General features: G+C 40.7%; 2 protein-coding genes across 4 annotated transcripts in view; both read right to left on the reverse strand.

The window, feature by feature from the left end:
- Positions 1–191: 191 nt before the first annotated feature.
- On the reverse strand, positions 192–7,238 carry eif4e1c (eukaryotic translation initiation factor 4E family member 1c). Of its 2 annotated transcripts, none has more exons than XM_017725476.2 (7): positions 7,135–7,238; positions 5,735–5,826; positions 4,726–4,821; positions 4,552–4,615; positions 4,305–4,418; positions 4,030–4,169; positions 192–1,678 (listed from the first exon to the last, which is right to left on the reverse strand). In XM_017725476.2, exons 1-7 carry the CDS (start codon positions 7,150–7,152, stop codon positions 1,564–1,566), a joined length of 639 nt encoding a protein of 212 aa, XP_017580965.1. In that variant the 5' UTR covers positions 7,153–7,238; the 3' UTR covers positions 192–1,563. The 2 variants fall into 2 exon arrangements, with proteins under 2 accessions (XP_017580965.1, XP_017580947.1); XM_017725458.2 differs by having other exon boundaries at positions 7,084–7,167.
- A 2,884-nt stretch (positions 7,239–10,122) lies between these two features.
- The window catches only part of tet1 (tet methylcytosine dioxygenase 1), a 51,476-nt gene continuing 43,706 nt past the window's right edge, over positions 10,123–17,892 (reverse strand). For both annotated transcript variants that reach the window (XM_017725421.2, XM_037538762.1), the window contains 6 exons: positions 16,314–16,522; positions 15,999–16,149; positions 15,579–15,668; positions 15,215–15,352; positions 14,517–14,826; positions 10,123–14,142 (listed from right to left, as the gene is read on the reverse strand). In XM_017725421.2, the coding sequence (XP_017580910.2) occupies positions 13,058–14,142; positions 14,517–14,826; positions 15,215–15,352; positions 15,579–15,668; positions 15,999–16,149; positions 16,314–16,522 (1,983 nt within the window). In that variant the 3' untranslated portion in view covers positions 10,123–13,057. The remainder of the gene's footprint in view (positions 14,143–14,516; positions 14,827–15,214; positions 15,353–15,578; positions 15,669–15,998; positions 16,150–16,313; positions 16,523–17,892) is intronic.

Consider the following 17,892-nt stretch of genomic DNA (forward strand, 5'->3'; position numbering starts at 1 on the left):
CGGTAAACCTCCCCATGTACATATTTGAGTCATGTACATGGAGTGAAAGAACTGACCCCAGTCTATTCTGTAACTTTAATGCTGCTCTTTATATTTGATGGTTTGTATCTGCTCAGCCAATGCTTTAGTTTATACCCTTCCTTGAACAGGTTTGTATCTAGAGACTGTTCATAATTCACAACAGCATTCAGTAGACTGTAGGATTATTTTTATTGAGTCTACTACCTGTATTCACACAGTGACATTTGCATACTGACAACCAGGTTTGTACCTGTGACACACGGCAAGGAAATGACTGCAAGTGTTCATTTTAAGCCACTCAAGTGTCTGAAAACAGGATAATGGGTGTGGTATACTGACCTCAGGGGCTAATTTCACAACAGCGACGGTTACATTTGTACTTTCTTTACAAAAAAAAAAAAAAAAAGGAGGAAGGGCAAATTCAGCTGTTAGAAACGACGATTATACCAGTGCCAAAAGGTAACTAATGTAAACTTCATGTCATTTCATTAGTACTGTGTGTACTGAGACTTAAGAAACAGCACAGATCATCCTGTTGTTAATGCAAAGCACTTAACCTTTACTCAAAAGAAGGTAATATACATCCTGAAAATTACAGATAGATACATTATGAGCAAAATAAATTCACAATGAATATCCTCTCTCCATTTGAAGTCACTCACAGAAGTGGTGCAAACTAGAAAATGTATACAATGTTGTTAGGAGGGGAAAGGTGAAAAGCACACCTAGAAAGCATGGATGTATAGGAATTTACTGTATAACACACTGTAAAAAATGTTCTATATTAAGCAGTAGTCCACATTGCTAACAACTTCAAAAAAAGAATTAGAGGAAGGAAAATTAATGAAAACAAGAACTTGATTTTTCAGTCATCCTCTCAGTTCAACTGCAATGCATATCATAAATAGATGTGGGGCTAACACAAGTTGAAAATAGGTCTAACAAGCAAGATATCACAATTTCAGCATAGCCGAAACAATAAATGGCCACTCCTCCAAATTCTAAATCTGGAGAGCAACCAAATCTAATCTGTTACAAACCTTTAAGATATTCAATCTGCAGGCATCTCTGCAATCACTGCTCATGCCGAACACCTCCAACCAAAGCATGTTAAAATAGTTGTGGCCCTAAAAATGTGTGTGAATTAAGTTGTCAACATTTTGTGTGGAGACACCTAACAAGAAGAAGGAGAAAAAATGAAAGGTTAAAGGAAAGAAAGGTGTCTTCAATCTAAGCCTTAGAACCTCTAGGGAAGTTTTATTTGTTAGTTTAACTTTTGATGCCTAAAATATTGTCATCTAGCTTGATTCGTAAAGCTTCAGCTGACAGTCCCCCCTCTCGCAGGTCTAAACCATTAGACATTCCTTGATCCTCACCATCAGCACTGATCATTTAGGATGGAGAGTACTACACATTTACATATTTAACATTTTTCTTTCTTTTTTTTCTTAAAAAGGAAGGACACTACAGTAGTTGACAACTCAAAAGTATTAATGTGTTGCAAATTTGTAATTTTATAAACCTACAAGTTGAAAGTCTTCTTCAAACTGAGTACATGTTCTTTGTCGTAGAGCCACTTTTGCTAGAGGTGTCATCATGGGACTGGTATCCAATAACCATTTTGATAGGGAGGCTCAAGCGTTCTTTGTATTGTTGCCTGAATGGAAGGGGGGGGGGGAAGAGAAGTCAGAAGTCAGTACACTGATCATGCTGCAAAAAATAAATTATTTGCTAAATTCTTCTACTGATATAAAAATTTATATTATTAAAATGAGCCATTTACAACTAGTTGTTGTTTCCCAGATCTTGAATACCCCCCTAGTGGACACAAATCACACCTACAGATAAAGAAAGTTGGGAGATAACTGGGTATATTTGTTTGTAGTCACTGAGCAAACCCAGCAGTGTGCATTTAGCAGTTTTTGCAGAGCTTAGAGAAGCTAATGTGCGCTTAAAAGCATTGGCCTTTGATATGGTTAGGGTTAGAAAGTAATACTGACATTTACTTAATACCTTTCAGTTGTTTTTTTCCTACTTTGTAAAATAAAATGGTCTAGATTTGCTTTAGTTGTTAAATAGGGCTCTTATTAAAAGAGGACAATTCAGAATAACGAGCCCACCAACCTTGGGAAAATATTTTAAATACCACAATACTGTAACACTTGGTTCACATGATTTTACAGCACTTTGCTTACCACAGCATTTCCACACTGTGCCATATTAAGTTGGGCTATTCAACATATGAGTGGGCTATGAAGAAAATAAACTGAATAATATCATATTCTTGAGAGGAACTTTTATTGAAAAGACATTCACATTTAGGAATAGACAGCTGTTTTTGGGCTTAACCTTAGTTTTGACTGTTAAAATGATCAGGCAATATTTATTCTACAACAAGGACTTGCAATGCATGGGAGTTATAATATAAACTAAAGGTCAAGTTTCAGTACACTTTCTTAAAACCACTTTTTATGACTAATCTTTCACGGTATGTGTGCTTATACAAACTGATAACCATAAGAACCTTTTGATAAAAATTAAAATAATTTATTTGGTATATTGTAACATGTTTTAACTTTTAAGTATTTCCAGAAACTGTTTTCTGTTTGGGATTTACATTTTATTTAATAGTTACAAAATTACATCAGGTTATATAAGCACACATCATATAGTCCCAATGAAGAAAAAAAAAAAAGCCTATTCAACTGAAAAAAATATCTAGGAAAGTCGGCCTTTGTAACTAGAGGTTTAGCTACATTATTACCTGAGGCTACTTAGTGGAGAACATCAAAATCACAATTGCACAATGTGCAAAATGCAGGATTTGGAGGTTTTGAGGGGCAGAGGCACAGCCATGGCTGCTGATAATTTGTGAGAAACTTCTGGGGGGCATAGACTCACTTCTTTATAGACACATACATTCACAACCCTCCCAGTAAATTTATTTAAAGTTTTTTCCCCCCATCCTGCCATGATCTGCTCCTCTCATTATGGCTATGGGTTTGGCTGCAATAATAATTATGAATACATTACTATGAAGTCACATTTAACAATCTGTGACAATGTGGACAATATTACTTTACTTCGCCAACTTAAATGCCAAGTGAACAAGCAAGCTAGCTTAAGAATTACATATCAGTAAGCTAAATGTTAGTGTTAAAAATTTTCCCAAGGTTGGCAGGTTGCTGTTAAAAGTTAATTCTATTCATAATTTAAACTTTTCAATATTTGATGGAATGAACAGCGCTTTGACTGGTCAAAATCTTCCCGTTTTGTTTTTCGAAAGGCTAGAAGCTGTTAGGTTTGAGGGCTGCACAGCCACAACTGAACTCAGATGTCACCAACTACTTGCATAGTTTAAAGGGACTAATAGTGCCAGCGTACTTTGAGGTCCAACTGTGTGCATGCTATGCAAAATGTGTAGAGGTTGGCAGATCTGTTAACTCATTAAGACAGGCACAAAAAAGTGGCCATTTCTGCCCTTTAACTACACATTTCCTTTAGTAGTATGATTTCTGAATGCTGAATTTCTGAACGCAATTGCATTTCTTTGATAACTACCATTTGAAGTAAACGCATAAAGAGTAAAAGTCATAGTTCAATCATGCTTTATCATAACTAGCTAGATAAATCAATAATGCTACTGATCTGAATTCTGTTCTGGATAAACTTGCATGCTCACGCCAAAAAAATCCTGGTGCATCCCTTAGTAAGGAAAGTCTTATGCATATTTTATATACTAATAGAAAAAATGTACAGAAAGCATTGGTTCTACATGATAAAATAGCTAAAAGTGATTTTACTGTTGTCATTGAGATGTAACTCCTCGGTGTCAATTTTTTTTTAGTTCAGTACCAAGCCTGACAGGGACGTGTGGTTAAGCAAAATACCATGCCTTTAGAAATTTCAATTAGACACCAATATGAATTTTTGGCCATACTACCCACTATTAGGACACTCGCTTAAGAAATAAATATGCAAATATAAAGAAAGAAATAAGTGACCCACCCTATCGTCATGATAGCTTCTCTATTTTGACAGTTTCCTGTCCAGATGGCTATTTTATCCCCCTTTGGACGAACGTTGACCACAGCTCCACATACGTCATCGCTGGCCTCATCAAAAGATTCACCAATTAAACACAACAGCTATAAAACAGACCAATAAAGCAAAATTAGAACATCATACCATAAAGACAAATTCAGTGAACAATAATCAAGCTATATTTAGATGTTCTCTGGTCCAGAGTATTTAGTTTAGTGCTAAGAAACATGGCAGCCTACCGTCTCCATCCAGTAGCGGTCAAGGTCATTGTGTCGCTGCTGTTTACTGAGGGTCATTAACCATCTTCCTCCAAGTTTATTCCTGTCATCTTCCCACATGGGCTTAATGCCATCCTGAGACACCCAAAAGCATATATGAGGTGAATCTACCATCATTGCTGAGTCTTACAAAGCTTTTGGGTTTTGCTTGTACCCAACACTGATTTTTAACACATCTAAGCAAAAACAAAACTCCTTTCCATCATACCTTAAATAGGCAGTAATCACATCCAAATCCAAGTTTACTGGGTTGTTGTATATGGTTGTATAATCTGTTGAATTAAATAGAACAGACAAAAAGACAACATTTACAAGGACTGCCAATATTTAGGACTAAGATCAGTGCCAATACTCTAACATCACAAATTCCAGAGACACTTACGCCCAGAAGTCTTCCACTGTGTCAAACTTGGAGATCAGTCGCAGGTTTTCTGTCCAGCTTTTGCTCTTGTCATTTTTGAAATACCAAAGAGCCCATCTGCAGAGGAGAAGTTGCAGGTCTTAGAATAACAGATTAAGTAATTACAGAAGACAAACTAAACGAAGTCACATCTTCATTCAAAACTGCATTTACACGTAACAGATGACACAAAAAAAAAATGACTATTATATGAGAGAATCTGGTTATTCTTCATGATGAATAGAGACCGTGTGAGTTCAACAAAGAACCTTGACAATTTTTAGGCTAACTAGAACAATGAATAGTGTTCCCATCAAAAAGCCATTGTATGCAGAAACATTATCCCTTTATCCAGGCAGAAAGGCAGGGGTGGTCAGTGTGCCATATTTTAAACTCCAATTCACAATGTGGTCTTGGCCTGAGGCCAAGTTTACCCTTAAAGGCGTATGGACAATGGCCTTGGAGCAAGAATGCCACTAAATCCACCTAAAAAGGCTTCATCTTTACACGCCGAGTATTCTGCCAGAGATGAGCAACAGTGAGCAATGTACTGTGACAAGGCCGATGGGTCTGGAAACAGACAGCTCAACATGTATGGTCAGCACTTCCCACCAGCCTACAGCGCAATGACCGACTGCCACTGCATTGCTCACATATGACTTTCAGAGGAGGCAGAATAAAGTGACAATGACATAATATTGCAGTTACACGCCACATTTACATGCTGTAGAAAAACTACTCAAATTTAACACATATTTTATAACACAGCAAGCTTTAAATCACATCGAACAGCTTTTTGTCATCAGAGCTGCCAGTAGAGACCCTACCTGTAATAAATGGGATAATCCTTGATTGAACAGCTTATAAGGCTAGCTGGGACCAGGAGGACTCGGCATGAAACCTAAAAGACACATGGGTGGTACAATTTGTACCACCCATGTGGTACAATTTCTGCAGTTCCTTTAATTCAATACAAGAGCATTTCAGGTACCTGTTTTGCAAAGGGTGCTTAATGTACTGTTCAGGACTTGCAACAGCCGGTGTCGGACTATCATTTGAAGCTTCTTCACTTTCAGTTCCTCGCTGCATGAACAAACATGAAATTAATTCAGAATCATAACGAAACCACAGTACTGTGAGTTTTTTTTTTTAATCGTCAGTGTGACAAGTTGATTGTACTATTTAAACACACAGCACAGCAAATATATTTACAATACAATGACAAAGAACAGTTTGTTTTTTCATCAATCTGATCTCCGCGTACACAAACCACGTCACGCTCCCCGCTAACTAGAACCAGATGTTGAAATGCGGTACTGTGTAGATCCCAGTATATGTGCCTTGTGCTCACACAATGCCAGTTACAATCCGAGCTATGTAGGTAGCTACACTGAAGCCAACTTGGTCAACTAGCTATGCCGTTTAGAAGCATACTGCCTTCAACGATATAAAAAGGGAACCACACACCGAGTTCAGCTTGGAGCAAACACACCCTCTACTGTCGAGAAAACCAAACTCGACCTCATAAATCTGGTTCATACCATGAATGTTAGCTATGTAGCTAACGTTAGTTCATTCATAAGGAGAAGAACGCCGCCCGTTCAAATTTCACCTCTTAATGAGACACAGGTCAGCTTAGCTACTCCGCCTACGGTCAAATCCCCCACGTTTCATTATTTTCACTTAGCTACCGACCACCGTGGTCGAGTTAAACCGAGTCAGCCAGGCAGGCAGAGCTAATCTCGGTCCAGAGCTGCGTAGCCCGTGTTATGAGACTGAAGTCAGCTTCTTATTCGCCAGCTTGTTGTTCGAATTCTTCCGTTGCACCTTAAATGGTGCAGCAGTTACAATCTGGCGCCTCGCACCAGAGCGAATTCTGGACCATTTAAGGTGGAACGGGGAAATTCGAACAACAAGCTGGCGAATAAGAAGCTGACTTCAGCTTCGTGCCAGTGTTAGCCTGTAAACCGAGCTAGCAGCCAACACACGTGTCCGCATGTCTGGATACGACTGGCTTCACACTGACAAAACGGCAAAAATAAAGCCGTCGCTTCATTTAAACGAACGAACGTCACCGAACTAATGAGATGATCCATACTGGCAGATAAATGTGACCGAAAATGGAGCAATAAGCGCTGTCCTGTGTCTCCGCGCCGACAGAGTCGCCGATGCCGCCGCCAAGTCCCTTAAATACCGCCTGCGTTAGAAGCGTTAGCCTAGCAGCTCCCAGTTCACACCCCTCCCCACAGAAACACACTCCAATGCACCCCGAGCTCTCCCAAATTCACACAGAGGGAGAAACAGCGGCCCCTGAGCGAGCCGAAACGACCCCTGCTTTACCATTTCGGACCGCGAGAAAGCCCTCACTCCGTGCTCCCCTGCCCCTCTTACCGGCTCCGATGTCGCCATCTTGCCTGTATGAGATTCTGCTGTCCGTTCAGCGCCCCTGCGTCACGCGAAACCTCTCGGATTGTACGGCAGCCCGCAGCGGACACGCGCTTTAGGACAATGTAGACACGAGTGACTCATAAGTGCCGATCTTCGGCGCCCACGGCATCGCCGGCCACGTCAGTGCTCTCATCTATTTGCAGATTTCTGCCTGGTCATTTTCAGACTATTAATACGTTTCACTACCATCGAACTCCAGCTGTGCTGTTATTCCCACTTTCTCTTGTTCTGCTACATGAAGTGCATGTAAAGGGTAACTGGGAGGAAAAAGGCCCGCAGTGCAAGATGTGCCCCCCTCTCCTTATTCCTCGCTTGATCAAATGGGGACAAATCTAATCCCGAAACATTCACTGTAACACTCTACTTAACTCTGAAATTTCACCTGGATTGCCCCATTCCTGAAATGCATTGGCACTGATTTTTTCACAGGTTAGGTGGTCTAATTTACTGACAAAATGCTCTGCCCCTCCCAACTGAGGGCATTTGCTGTTGGTTTTGTTATTTTTGATGTTGTGTATTCATTTGTGTATATCTGTGGAGTGTACTTTATTGTGCTGTGGGTTTAGTTGGAGTGGGTTGTGCATCTAACGTAAAGTTAATAGATATGACTAGTAGTGACCTTGCTCTCCATTCCAGCTACATTTCATTGCCTATTCTGCTGTTGAGTAAATACATATTTCTCTGTGATAAACATTCTCTGAGACTTCTGCACAGATGTCACAGTGATATCAGAAGTGGGATAACTCTTCCTACAGTATATCTAGAACTAAAGGAAAGACACTTAAGGGAGAGACAGCATGCTGCACGACCCTCAAGCAAAGGGCAGCAGAGCAACTGGCATGCTAGCAATGCAGGAAGAGGTTTGTCAGTGTTGTTGCTTGGAGATGGGGCAGGTGAAGCTGGTCATGGCATGCAGTGGCAGAGTTTGAGGCAGGGAGTTGAGGATATGAGCAGCAGCCTCACTGCCATCGATGGCATGGTGCATGATGGAGAAAGCAATGGGCAACTGAGAGGAGTGCTGTTGCTGCTGCCATTGTATCCAGTGGCACCAGACTTGATGCTGTGTGCTGTGAGAAGTCCCACCACCTCAGGAGGAGGCTGCAGAGTCTCTTCACTCCAGCGTACCAATTTAGAAGACGCCCAAAGAGCTGCAGTTCAGCTGTCCTCTAGGGTCAAAGGAGGACGGCACACTCAAGAGTAAGGTGCTTCAAGGAGCCACCCTGGCAAGGACGGGGCCCACAAAGAGGAATGGGGTGCCCACAGGCACTCTGTTCAGACTGTGTAGGTTGCTAGGATGCATGCTCCATCCCTCCCCACTGAGAAGGACATTTGTTGCTGTTTTTGTTGTTGTTAATGTTGTTGTTGATTTACAGAATGACATCTGGTGACATCTCATATGAATAAAAATAATGCATGACTTAGTAAGGTGTGGGAATGAGATAATTAAGTCATGGCCATGACTTAGCATGGCATGGGAACAAAATCCTGCCTTACTAAGTTGTGGCCACACATTAGGATCTTGTTCCCATTCCTTACTAAGTTGTGGCCTCTCATTACTTTTATTTATACAGGATTTATACAGCAGGGCTCCATATTCAATAGTTTAAGTTATGTGTGTGTGTGTTGAGTGTTTGTACTGTAGAGTGAAAAGATGGCTAATATTGACCTACTACTAATAATACGTGCATCTGTATAGCATGTAAATAATATAATTACACAAATTAATGAACAAAATTTACAATCCAAATGTTTTTAGTTCACTTTCACTAATGTGTAATCTCGTCTTTAATTTTTATTTTACCTATCGTGTCTTACTGTCATTCTGTCTTTTGCTTATAAAAATGAAGTGGAATCACTGATATAAATTAATAGAAGCTTCAATTTCTTTTAAATATATTTGTAGAGTTGTACACATTTTTTTGAACAGCCCAAAGACTTTAAATGATTTGGCTTAAATTATACATATATATCTATAAAACGTGATGACAAACTGATGCCAGTATCACCAGACGGGCAAACAGAACACCAGTTTCTTACTGTTTATGTAGTTTTACATTAACCTGTTTTTTCAGAACAATCTGAAGCACCAACAAATGACTTGCACTAAAATTAACCACGGTTTGTTATCTGTCATTATCGCTCTTAGTAAAAATTAAGGCTTTCAACACATACTGCTTCTAAAATGTCAATGGAAAGGACCAGAGTCACGGAACTGAGAACTGTATTGTAAACTGAAAAAAATGCAGCTAAAAAGCTGCCTACAACACAGGGAATTTAAGGTTAGCAGGTTGCTCATTTACAAAAACTCTAATTATGAAGTAGCAGCTAATTTTAATTCTAATGTTTATTAGTTGTTGATGCTAATAGATATTTTAACTATGCAAGTGATGCTAGTTTTACCCTAGTTTAAGCACTTCTTTCCCTCATGATTCCTGCTCTGAAATTTCAGTAGCTATGTAACACATATTGTGAAGCACATCACACCACAGCCTCTGTACTGCTGTGTTACAGTGCCTACATATCGCTGTTGTTGGAAGAAAAGCTCTTGTGCTGGTAACCATCTCCAAAATGGTAACTTTACAGGAAAAGGGAAAAAAACCTACTTTACATTTAATGTCAATAGAACTAGAATTTTTTCCAAGTCGTTTTTGGGTCATTTTTTTTTGGTCCATTCATCATGAAATGTACACGCAATATAAAGGGCAACAGGCATTTTCAAATGATGTCAGAAACAAAAAAATAGACATACAAGCTTTTCTTCCGACAGCAGCGATATGCCAGTTCTCATTTACTACTCTGATAGCAGTCAAATACGGCATATTTGTAAAGGAATATTTCTCAGGATGATTATATTGTGTATATTTTTGGGAAAGACTGATTCAGCTTCTTTACATTATGGTGCACTTATAGACAAAAACAGACTAACAGAGGTTTCAAACTGTCACATGTACATTTTATTTCTCTGAAGACTCAAAAGCTGGTGCTGTTTTACTGTCCTTGACCAAAAATACTCCCAGTGATACAGCAAGACGCTGGGTGGTATATATAACATATATCACAACACAGGGAAAAGTCACTGCCTTTAATGGTTTACATTCAAAAATAATGATAGTTTCAAAACCGTTACTGTGCAGAAAGTGTCATATCAGAACATGAATCTGATCAGGAAGACAAGGGGAAAATTCCAAAAATGTGTGGGCACAAGTTAAAAAAGACAAACTGATATATTGGACAGCTAGCTATAAAATTAGCTTAAAGATGAGTGAAATTTGCAATCATGACAAAAAAATGCAGTCATGTGAAAAGTTTGGGCACTCCTAATCAACCGACATTACAAAGTGAGGTTAACACATCCTCTATAGAAAACAAACTTCTGCACATTTCAGTGAACAATTGCCGTTTATTTGCTGAATTTAAAACATTGGAGAAAAAATAAAACATAAAATCTGGCCTGTGCAAAAGTTGCTGCACGTTTATTTTTATTTATTTTTTCAGATATAAGCAAATAAATAGAAAATGTGCACTAAAATTAGCTTTAAAATTTACTACATTTGTTTCCAGTAGAGGTTTTATTTTCACTTAGAAAAACATGTAGTCTGACTTTTGCATATGACTGCATCTCACTAGGAGCTTTTAGAAGTGGACATTTCTGAAAGCACTGAACCACAGACTGAGCCGGATTCCTTTCTTTCTGGGGGGATGTTGGATTACACTAAGCTGTAGAGAAAATTTGAAATGTTCTCTATTCAGTCTTTAATAATAAGAATTAAATCATTCAAAAATAAGTCAGCTAAACCTCAAGTTTTAGTGTAATTCAGTATACTTTAGAGCGATGATGAATTGTAAAGGTCATTATTGTCATCAAATAATTATTAAACTGTGTCATGAAATGTTCTTGAGTAACAAACACAGTGATTCACCACGATAAATGATGTTCATCAAAGCAAAAAGCTGCATGTAAACAGGCAGTGAAGAAGGGCTAATGCTCTTTATCGGCACCATCAAGAATCAAGTTCTTCTCCCCACAAAGAGTGACATAACAGCCCAGTGTTACTATAGGTGCTCTTCATTTATTTAGGAAAATTTGCTTTTCAACGTCTTACAAAATAACTCTGCACACAATGCTTTGTCAGTGTGGGTTTTCCACAAAGGCAACAGTTTCCTTGTTCAGCAAAAGCAGCTTTAAATAAAAATACCCACTAGAGTGAACATATCCATGCCACTCTCTGACTTCAAGTTCCCCGTAATGTAGATTCACATTGGGTTTTGTAGGACCTTTCTCTGCCTCTGCAGTAAGAACAAAATACAGTGTGGCTCTTAGACAAGACGTCACACAGCTGGCATGAAGACGCAGGGGCTTTAAGAATTAGAATTAGAAGAGCTTTGAGTGCACCGTGACGTGGCATATTTACACAGTACATTTTTAGCACCTCAAAATGTAAAAAGACCTATAAAATGTCTACAATAAAAGGACTTTAGTGGGCATTTCTTCTTGGCTGAAGCTACACTGACTTTGCACAGAGACATTTTTACAATAGAGCTGTGAAATGGGATTTATATTTTTTTTAAAAATCATCATCATATTGGCTTAAAAAAGATATTAGGCAAGTTAACAAATGATAAATAAGATATGGAGTGAAATGAAATAAGATATGGAGTGATTTATTTGAAATATAAAAACACTATGCACCAGTAAAAATAACATGATCTGATCTCAGGAGGATGTATAGTAGGTCTTCAAAAAGCACCAGTGAGAAACATACAGTAATATTGTTCAGACATATCTTAGCACACTTGAATGACAAAATATAACATATCTGATCATGTATAAAAGGCTGTTTCAAGTCATGTTTTAAACTCTTTGGGAGTTGAAAAACCTCAAAAATTGGGAAACCAATAATAATAATAATATCTTTTATGTTCCAGTAATAAAATGGTTTCAATTTGACACATTATCAAAATGCAGCATATAACGTTCCATGATTATTGCTTTGATAAGCATGGTTTAAAAATCATGGTTCCAAACAGACATGCAAAGCATATATACACAAATTGGTTGAAGGAGGTCGCTCATAAACAAACAAATGAAAAAAAAAAACAAAAACAAAACAAAACTGTGCATACAGAACATTTCGAAAATCAAGTTGTTTAAAAGTGCTTTTTCAAACAATGCCATGTATAACAGGAATATTTTTTCCATAATCCAGAATCTATGTATCTATGTACCTTCAATACCAATATCATGGTGTGATAAAACCAATGCTACATGTATATTCAAATCTAACTAATAACCTTTTGTGTCACAATACTTTAAAACTTTAAAAGAGTAATGTATGTTTGCGGTTATTCAAAGTAAGCTACTGCTACAATGGCACCATAAAATAGCGATTACTGAATGTCTGACAAGTGAGCACCCAAAGATGAAAAAAAAAAAAAACCCAACAAAACAAAAACAATCGAATTCACATTTTACAATGTCAATTCTGAGTGTTTACTACACACATCATTTACAGGCGGACACAGTCATATTGCAGTAAACAGGCTTGGACCAGAAATTAAATACAAATAGTTGTGAAAACGTTCAGAATAAATAGTCACATCTTCTATGCACTAATTTCATCTCTTTTTTCTATAAAACCAGTTTTTAAACATCTGTTCTGAGCACCATCTCTTTACATTAAAAACCAGACATGTATATGCACCAAAACTCACAGTTTCACAACTGACAAACGGGTGGTCAGCATCGTTTTAAAAAGCTGAGATGAAGAGCACAAATGAAAAAAAGAGCACATGTTCATAGAGGTGTCAAAGAGATAGAGCTGACTGAGGTAAGGCATTAGCTAAAAAAAACTTGCACTGGCCACTGTCACGTCCAGCGGTTATAAGGCCCGGTGACCTGGGTGAGGGAGTACGGGGCTGATGTGATGAGGCCATCCCGGGTGGCTGTCACAGACTGGCGAGTTGGGACCTGTAGCTTCGCCCTCTCGTCCTGACACACGTCTTCCTCTCCGCTTTCTGTATCACTCTCCGCTACCTTTGACCTTCTGGCCTTGGCAGAGTTGAGGGCTCCAGGCTCCAGTCCCAGCCGCTCGGCTTCTGCCTCCCTCTCCCTAGCCTTTTCCGCCATCTTGGCCTCCCACTGGTGCAGCCCATGGCTGGGTGTGTTAAGGCTCTTGTGCTGGTAGAAGACTAGAGAGACACGGGTAGGGTGGCTGCGGTTCGGCCGCAGGACTGGGGTTGTAGCATGCAGCTCTCGTCGAGCGCACTCGATGAGAATGGAACCGTGAGAGGGTGCCACTGCAACCCCACCAATATCTCCGTCCAAGAAGTTGTGCTCACTGTCTGACCATACTTCCTCGGCTTTGACCTCTTCAGGGGTCATGGGTCGTGGGAGCATTGGCGGGCCGTGGTCATCCAGGCCTGGCTGCGTTTGGTGGAAGTTCAGACGGCTGTGGAGACCCTCAGCTCGGGATGGAGAGAGCAGTATGGGAGCAGCTCCACCCTGAAAACAACGCATCTCCTCAGGCTCAGTTTGTACTGTGAAACAGTGGTCACGGAAAACCGAAGACTTCGGTCCCAAGGGGCTATCTACATGCTGCTGGTTTCTGAATGGTTTCTGTTCTGAGAGCTCTGGAGAGCTGTGCCTTGCTGCTTCTTGCCCTGCTCCATATCTGAGAAGAGGAGATCCATTGCTTGGGGACAATTTTCCAGCGTTCTGATAATGTGGTGCAGGAAAAATGGTGCGAGGGGATGAAGAAAGTGCTGCTGTGTCTCGGCTAGAGCTCACTGGAGGAGTATAGTTTGTGCTCCTGTAAGCACTTGAGGAGTCCAGTAAGTCTAGTAAGTGGCTCCCCATGTCTGGAGTTCTGGGCGTTCGCATAGGGGAAGAGTAAGGAGTAGAGGCCTCTGTTTTGAAACAAGGGGAAAGCTCAGAGGGAGTGCTTTTAAAACCTATGAGGGAAAATAAATGTCTGTAAGCAAGAAATTTAACAGGTACCAGGAAAAACAATGAGTAAACGGACTTGTTCTCTACATTAAAAAAATTAATCAAGGCGGTTGTGATTTGCAAACAGCAAATGTTGAGGTAACAAAGTCTACATTTGCTGATTTTATTTAATTGAATCATGAACATAAAGTTCATGCAATGATTTATTTTGTTGTTACAAAGTTACAAAGTACAAATGGAACTTGCAAATCTTGGACAAGGGTGTTCTATTCTACAAAGGCTTAGTGAGAACTCCTAAGAGCAACATAGATCAAAGAATCATCTCAATAAATCATAAAGACAGTGTAGTTCCTTAGAGGGCAGGCAACTATGATGATACCTTTGAGGGGCTCGTTCTTCACTTTCACTGGGGTGACCTGCTTTTTCTCCTGGCTGCTGGGTTTCTCTCGATCTCTCTTGGCCTCCTGTCTTCTCTTACGGGCAGACTTCACAGGCTCAGCCAGAAGACGCACCTCTCTTGGGAAGGAAGAGAGGACTTGCAGAGCTCCAGTCTCTATCTTAGCCAACTGTCCCTCTACACGACCAAACTCATCGGTCTCTGAGATCTTATAGAGAGGAAGGACATGCAGTTGCTCGTCCTCTGGAATGTTTCTTACTGCACGGTTATCCTCCTTTGTTAACGTGCATACCTAAAAAACAAACAGAGACAGAGCAGTATTTATATGACACAGGCCAGACCAGTTGACTAAGAGAGAGAAAAAAAACAATACTTTTTGAAACTGAAGCATCTGATGGACCTGGCTTTAATTATATAAATCAGTCACATTTAGGATTTTACATTTAGCAGACTGAAGATTCTCTACAAAGGGAGACCTTTGCACTCAAGTAGCTTTGGAAGAGTTGTGCTTTGCATCGGCGATTCTGTGTCCTAATTTAGTTAATGACCTGTTTTTTGGAAATGTTATTTTGGGTGAGAAGATTTGTTATTTTTAGTATGATTATAATGTAATATAAACGTAACGTGTAATTTGCCAAAGTGTGAATGGGTTGACTTGTGAGGTGAGAGGTGATGCTTACCACAGTACTTCCATTGTTCATGTTGTGTGTGTCTCTGTGAGCATGAGCACAGAAGTCCACACACGCTGTCACACCAGAGAATGGACGTCCCTCTCTCGTGCCCAAGCGACAGTCCTCGCCTGTCTGCTCTTGCTCCACCTGAAAGGTCAAAAGTCACGTCAAGGCTTCTGTTTTACATAGCTGTAAGCTGTAGTAAAGTGTTGAAAGGGTATTTTAGACACCCCTAAGGGCTGGGGGTGAGGTGGTTTTGGGGACTAGTGTTTAGCACCAGTTACAATATACAAGCCACAGATATTCATATAGGCAGGTAGACTTCGCATTTCTAGCACAACTTAACATTATTTTCTGGTTATGTGTTTCCTACCTGGTTTTGATAGGCCTCGGGGGCAAGCTTCTTATACAAAGGAGCCACATCCGTCGCCAGATTTTGCAGGTTGCTTTCTAACTTCCCCTCCTGGATAAAGGCAGAAAAATGGCCAGACCTTATGATTTGGTTTTCTAACAGTATGTTAAGCTCTAATTTCCTGCATAATAAACACTACAAGCACCACTACTTTGGACTGGCTCTGTCAGTAATATATTACTGCCAGGCTGAGGCTATATATATGGCCACTGGAAGGCAAGCAGCCATACCGATCTACAAGATCTAAGCGTTCATTATTAATCAGATCACACATTGTACTCAAATGAATAATCAAAGCAGACCACATTACAGAGTACATGGAAGCAATTTAGCTGTATTAGTAGGAAGAAAGCTGAGTTTTATCTCTCTCTCTGTGCTCACCTCCTCAGGGTAGTCTCCTTGTAGCCGGAACTTTCGGGGCACTTTGCTGCGGGCAAACTTGCAGCCATTGAAGTACATACTCCACGAGCAGCCAAAAGAGAAAGAAGCGCCACAGGTCTCTGGATCCAGACCCTGACAAGCACAGGTACGACTGAGGAGACATAAAACAACGGGGCAAAAAAAGCATATTAGTTGCAAAGTAACACCAAAAAGTATCCTGGCAGTCCATCTTCAATAAACACCCCTGAAGTTACATTTTTCATCTGTGCATGTGTGTGTTTAAATAATGGTTACTCTCTTTGGCTTCTGACTCACTCCTCATTAAGGGCACAGCGGCGACTTGTGGGTGAGCCGTATTTGTACAGGGTCTGTGTAAGCTCCTGGTACAGTCTGTCAGCCATGCTGCGCGGGATCCCCTCCCAGGCTAGGATGAGGATGACCACCACTGCATTCTGACAGCAGTGACCGGCACGCTGGCGCACAAGACACAGCAGCTTCTCCTCCTCACTGCCCCGACGGATCACCTGACAAGTGTAACCCATTCACACAAACACAATTACAATACGCTCAAATACATCACCAAGCACTGATTAACTTTTAGAGTTATTATCTTTTTCAGTTATTTTCATTTTGCTTTACTACTTCATTGTAGTTATGTAATTACATAATAAATTAGCTGGGCTACATTCAGAGTGCACTGCGAGGAGATAATAGCAAAATCGTGCTCATCAGCATTCAGACTTCAGATGCATCTGCAGACTTATGTGCTGTTCAGACCCATTTAATGTATTATTATCATTTATATATTATGTAAACTAATATATAATAAAAAGATTGACATTTTGTGAAATACATAATTTTGTGTTCAAACATGGTGTTTGTGATGGACAATCTGTGGTTTGCACAGAAGTCCAAAAACTGAACACCACTCGGGTTCAGATCAGAGAGGCCATTCCTCCCAATCACACCCCTCCAGGTCTCACTGTCATTGACCACGTGAGCGTTAAAGTCCCCCAGTAGGACAATAGAGTCTCCAGGAGGAGCACTTTCAAGCACCCTTCCCAAGGACTCTAAGAAAGCTGGGTACTCTGAACTGCTGTTCGGTGCATAAGCACAGACAGCAGTCAGGACCCGTTCCCCAACCAGAAGGCGTAGGGAAGCTACCCTCTCGTCAACCGGAGAAAACCCCAACATACAGGCACCGAGTCGAGGGGCTAAGGATGTCCATAAGTGCACATGGCACCAGGACACCCTAGGCTGCAGTTCAATCGTGTCATCGGACTTGCGGCCATGTGTTTTGGACTCTCGGGTAAAGAGAGGAGCTGAGCTGTCAACTGATCACCACCTGGTGGTGAGTTGGATCAGGTGGTGGGGGAAGATGCCGGTCAGACCAGGCAAGCCAAAACGTATAGTGAGGGTTTGCTGGGAACGTCTGGCAGAAGAACCTGTCAGATTGATCTTCAACTCACACCTCCATCAGAACTTTGACCAGATATCGGGGGAGGTGGGGGACATTGACTCAGAATGGGCCATGTTCCACTCCTCCATTGTTGAAGCGGTAGACTGTAGCTGTGGCCGAAAGGTAGTTGGTGCCTGTTGGGGCGGTAATCCTCGAACCCCGTGATGCTGTCAAGCTGAAGAAGGATTCCAACCGGGCCTGGTTGGCCTGTGGGACACCAGAGGCAGCTGGCAGGTATCGACAGGCCAAGCGATCTGTGGCTTCAGTCGTCGTTACGAGGCAAAAACCTGTGTGTGGGAGGAGTTTGGTGAGGCCTTGGAAAGTGACTTTAAATCGGCTCCGAAAAGATTATGGCAAACCATCAGGCGACTCAGAAGGGGAAAGCAGTGTATCACTAGCACTGTATATAGTGGAGATGGTGTGCTGCTGACTTCG

The sequence above is a fragment of the Pygocentrus nattereri genome, chromosome 5 (genome assembly GCF_015220715.1).
Source record: "Pygocentrus nattereri isolate fPygNat1 chromosome 5, fPygNat1.pri, whole genome shotgun sequence".
Lineage (NCBI taxonomy): Eukaryota > Metazoa > Chordata > Actinopteri > Characiformes > Serrasalmidae > Pygocentrus > Pygocentrus nattereri.

Bases quoted from the DNA above. Each gene is read 5' to 3' on its own strand.
- eif4e1c (XM_017725458.2), bottom strand. From the start codon at position 7,152: ATGGCGACATCGGAGCCGGTAAGAGGGGCAGGGGAGCACGGAGTGAGG. The intron at 5,827-7,083 runs GTAAAGCAGGGG...TTGTTCATGCAG, and splicing joins CTTTCTCGCGGTCCGAAATG to CGAGGAACTGAAAGTGAAGA. The intron at 4,170-4,304 runs GTAGGCTGCCAT...TCTGTTTTATAG, and splicing joins ACCGCTACTGGATGGAGACG to CTGTTGTGTTTAATTGGTGA.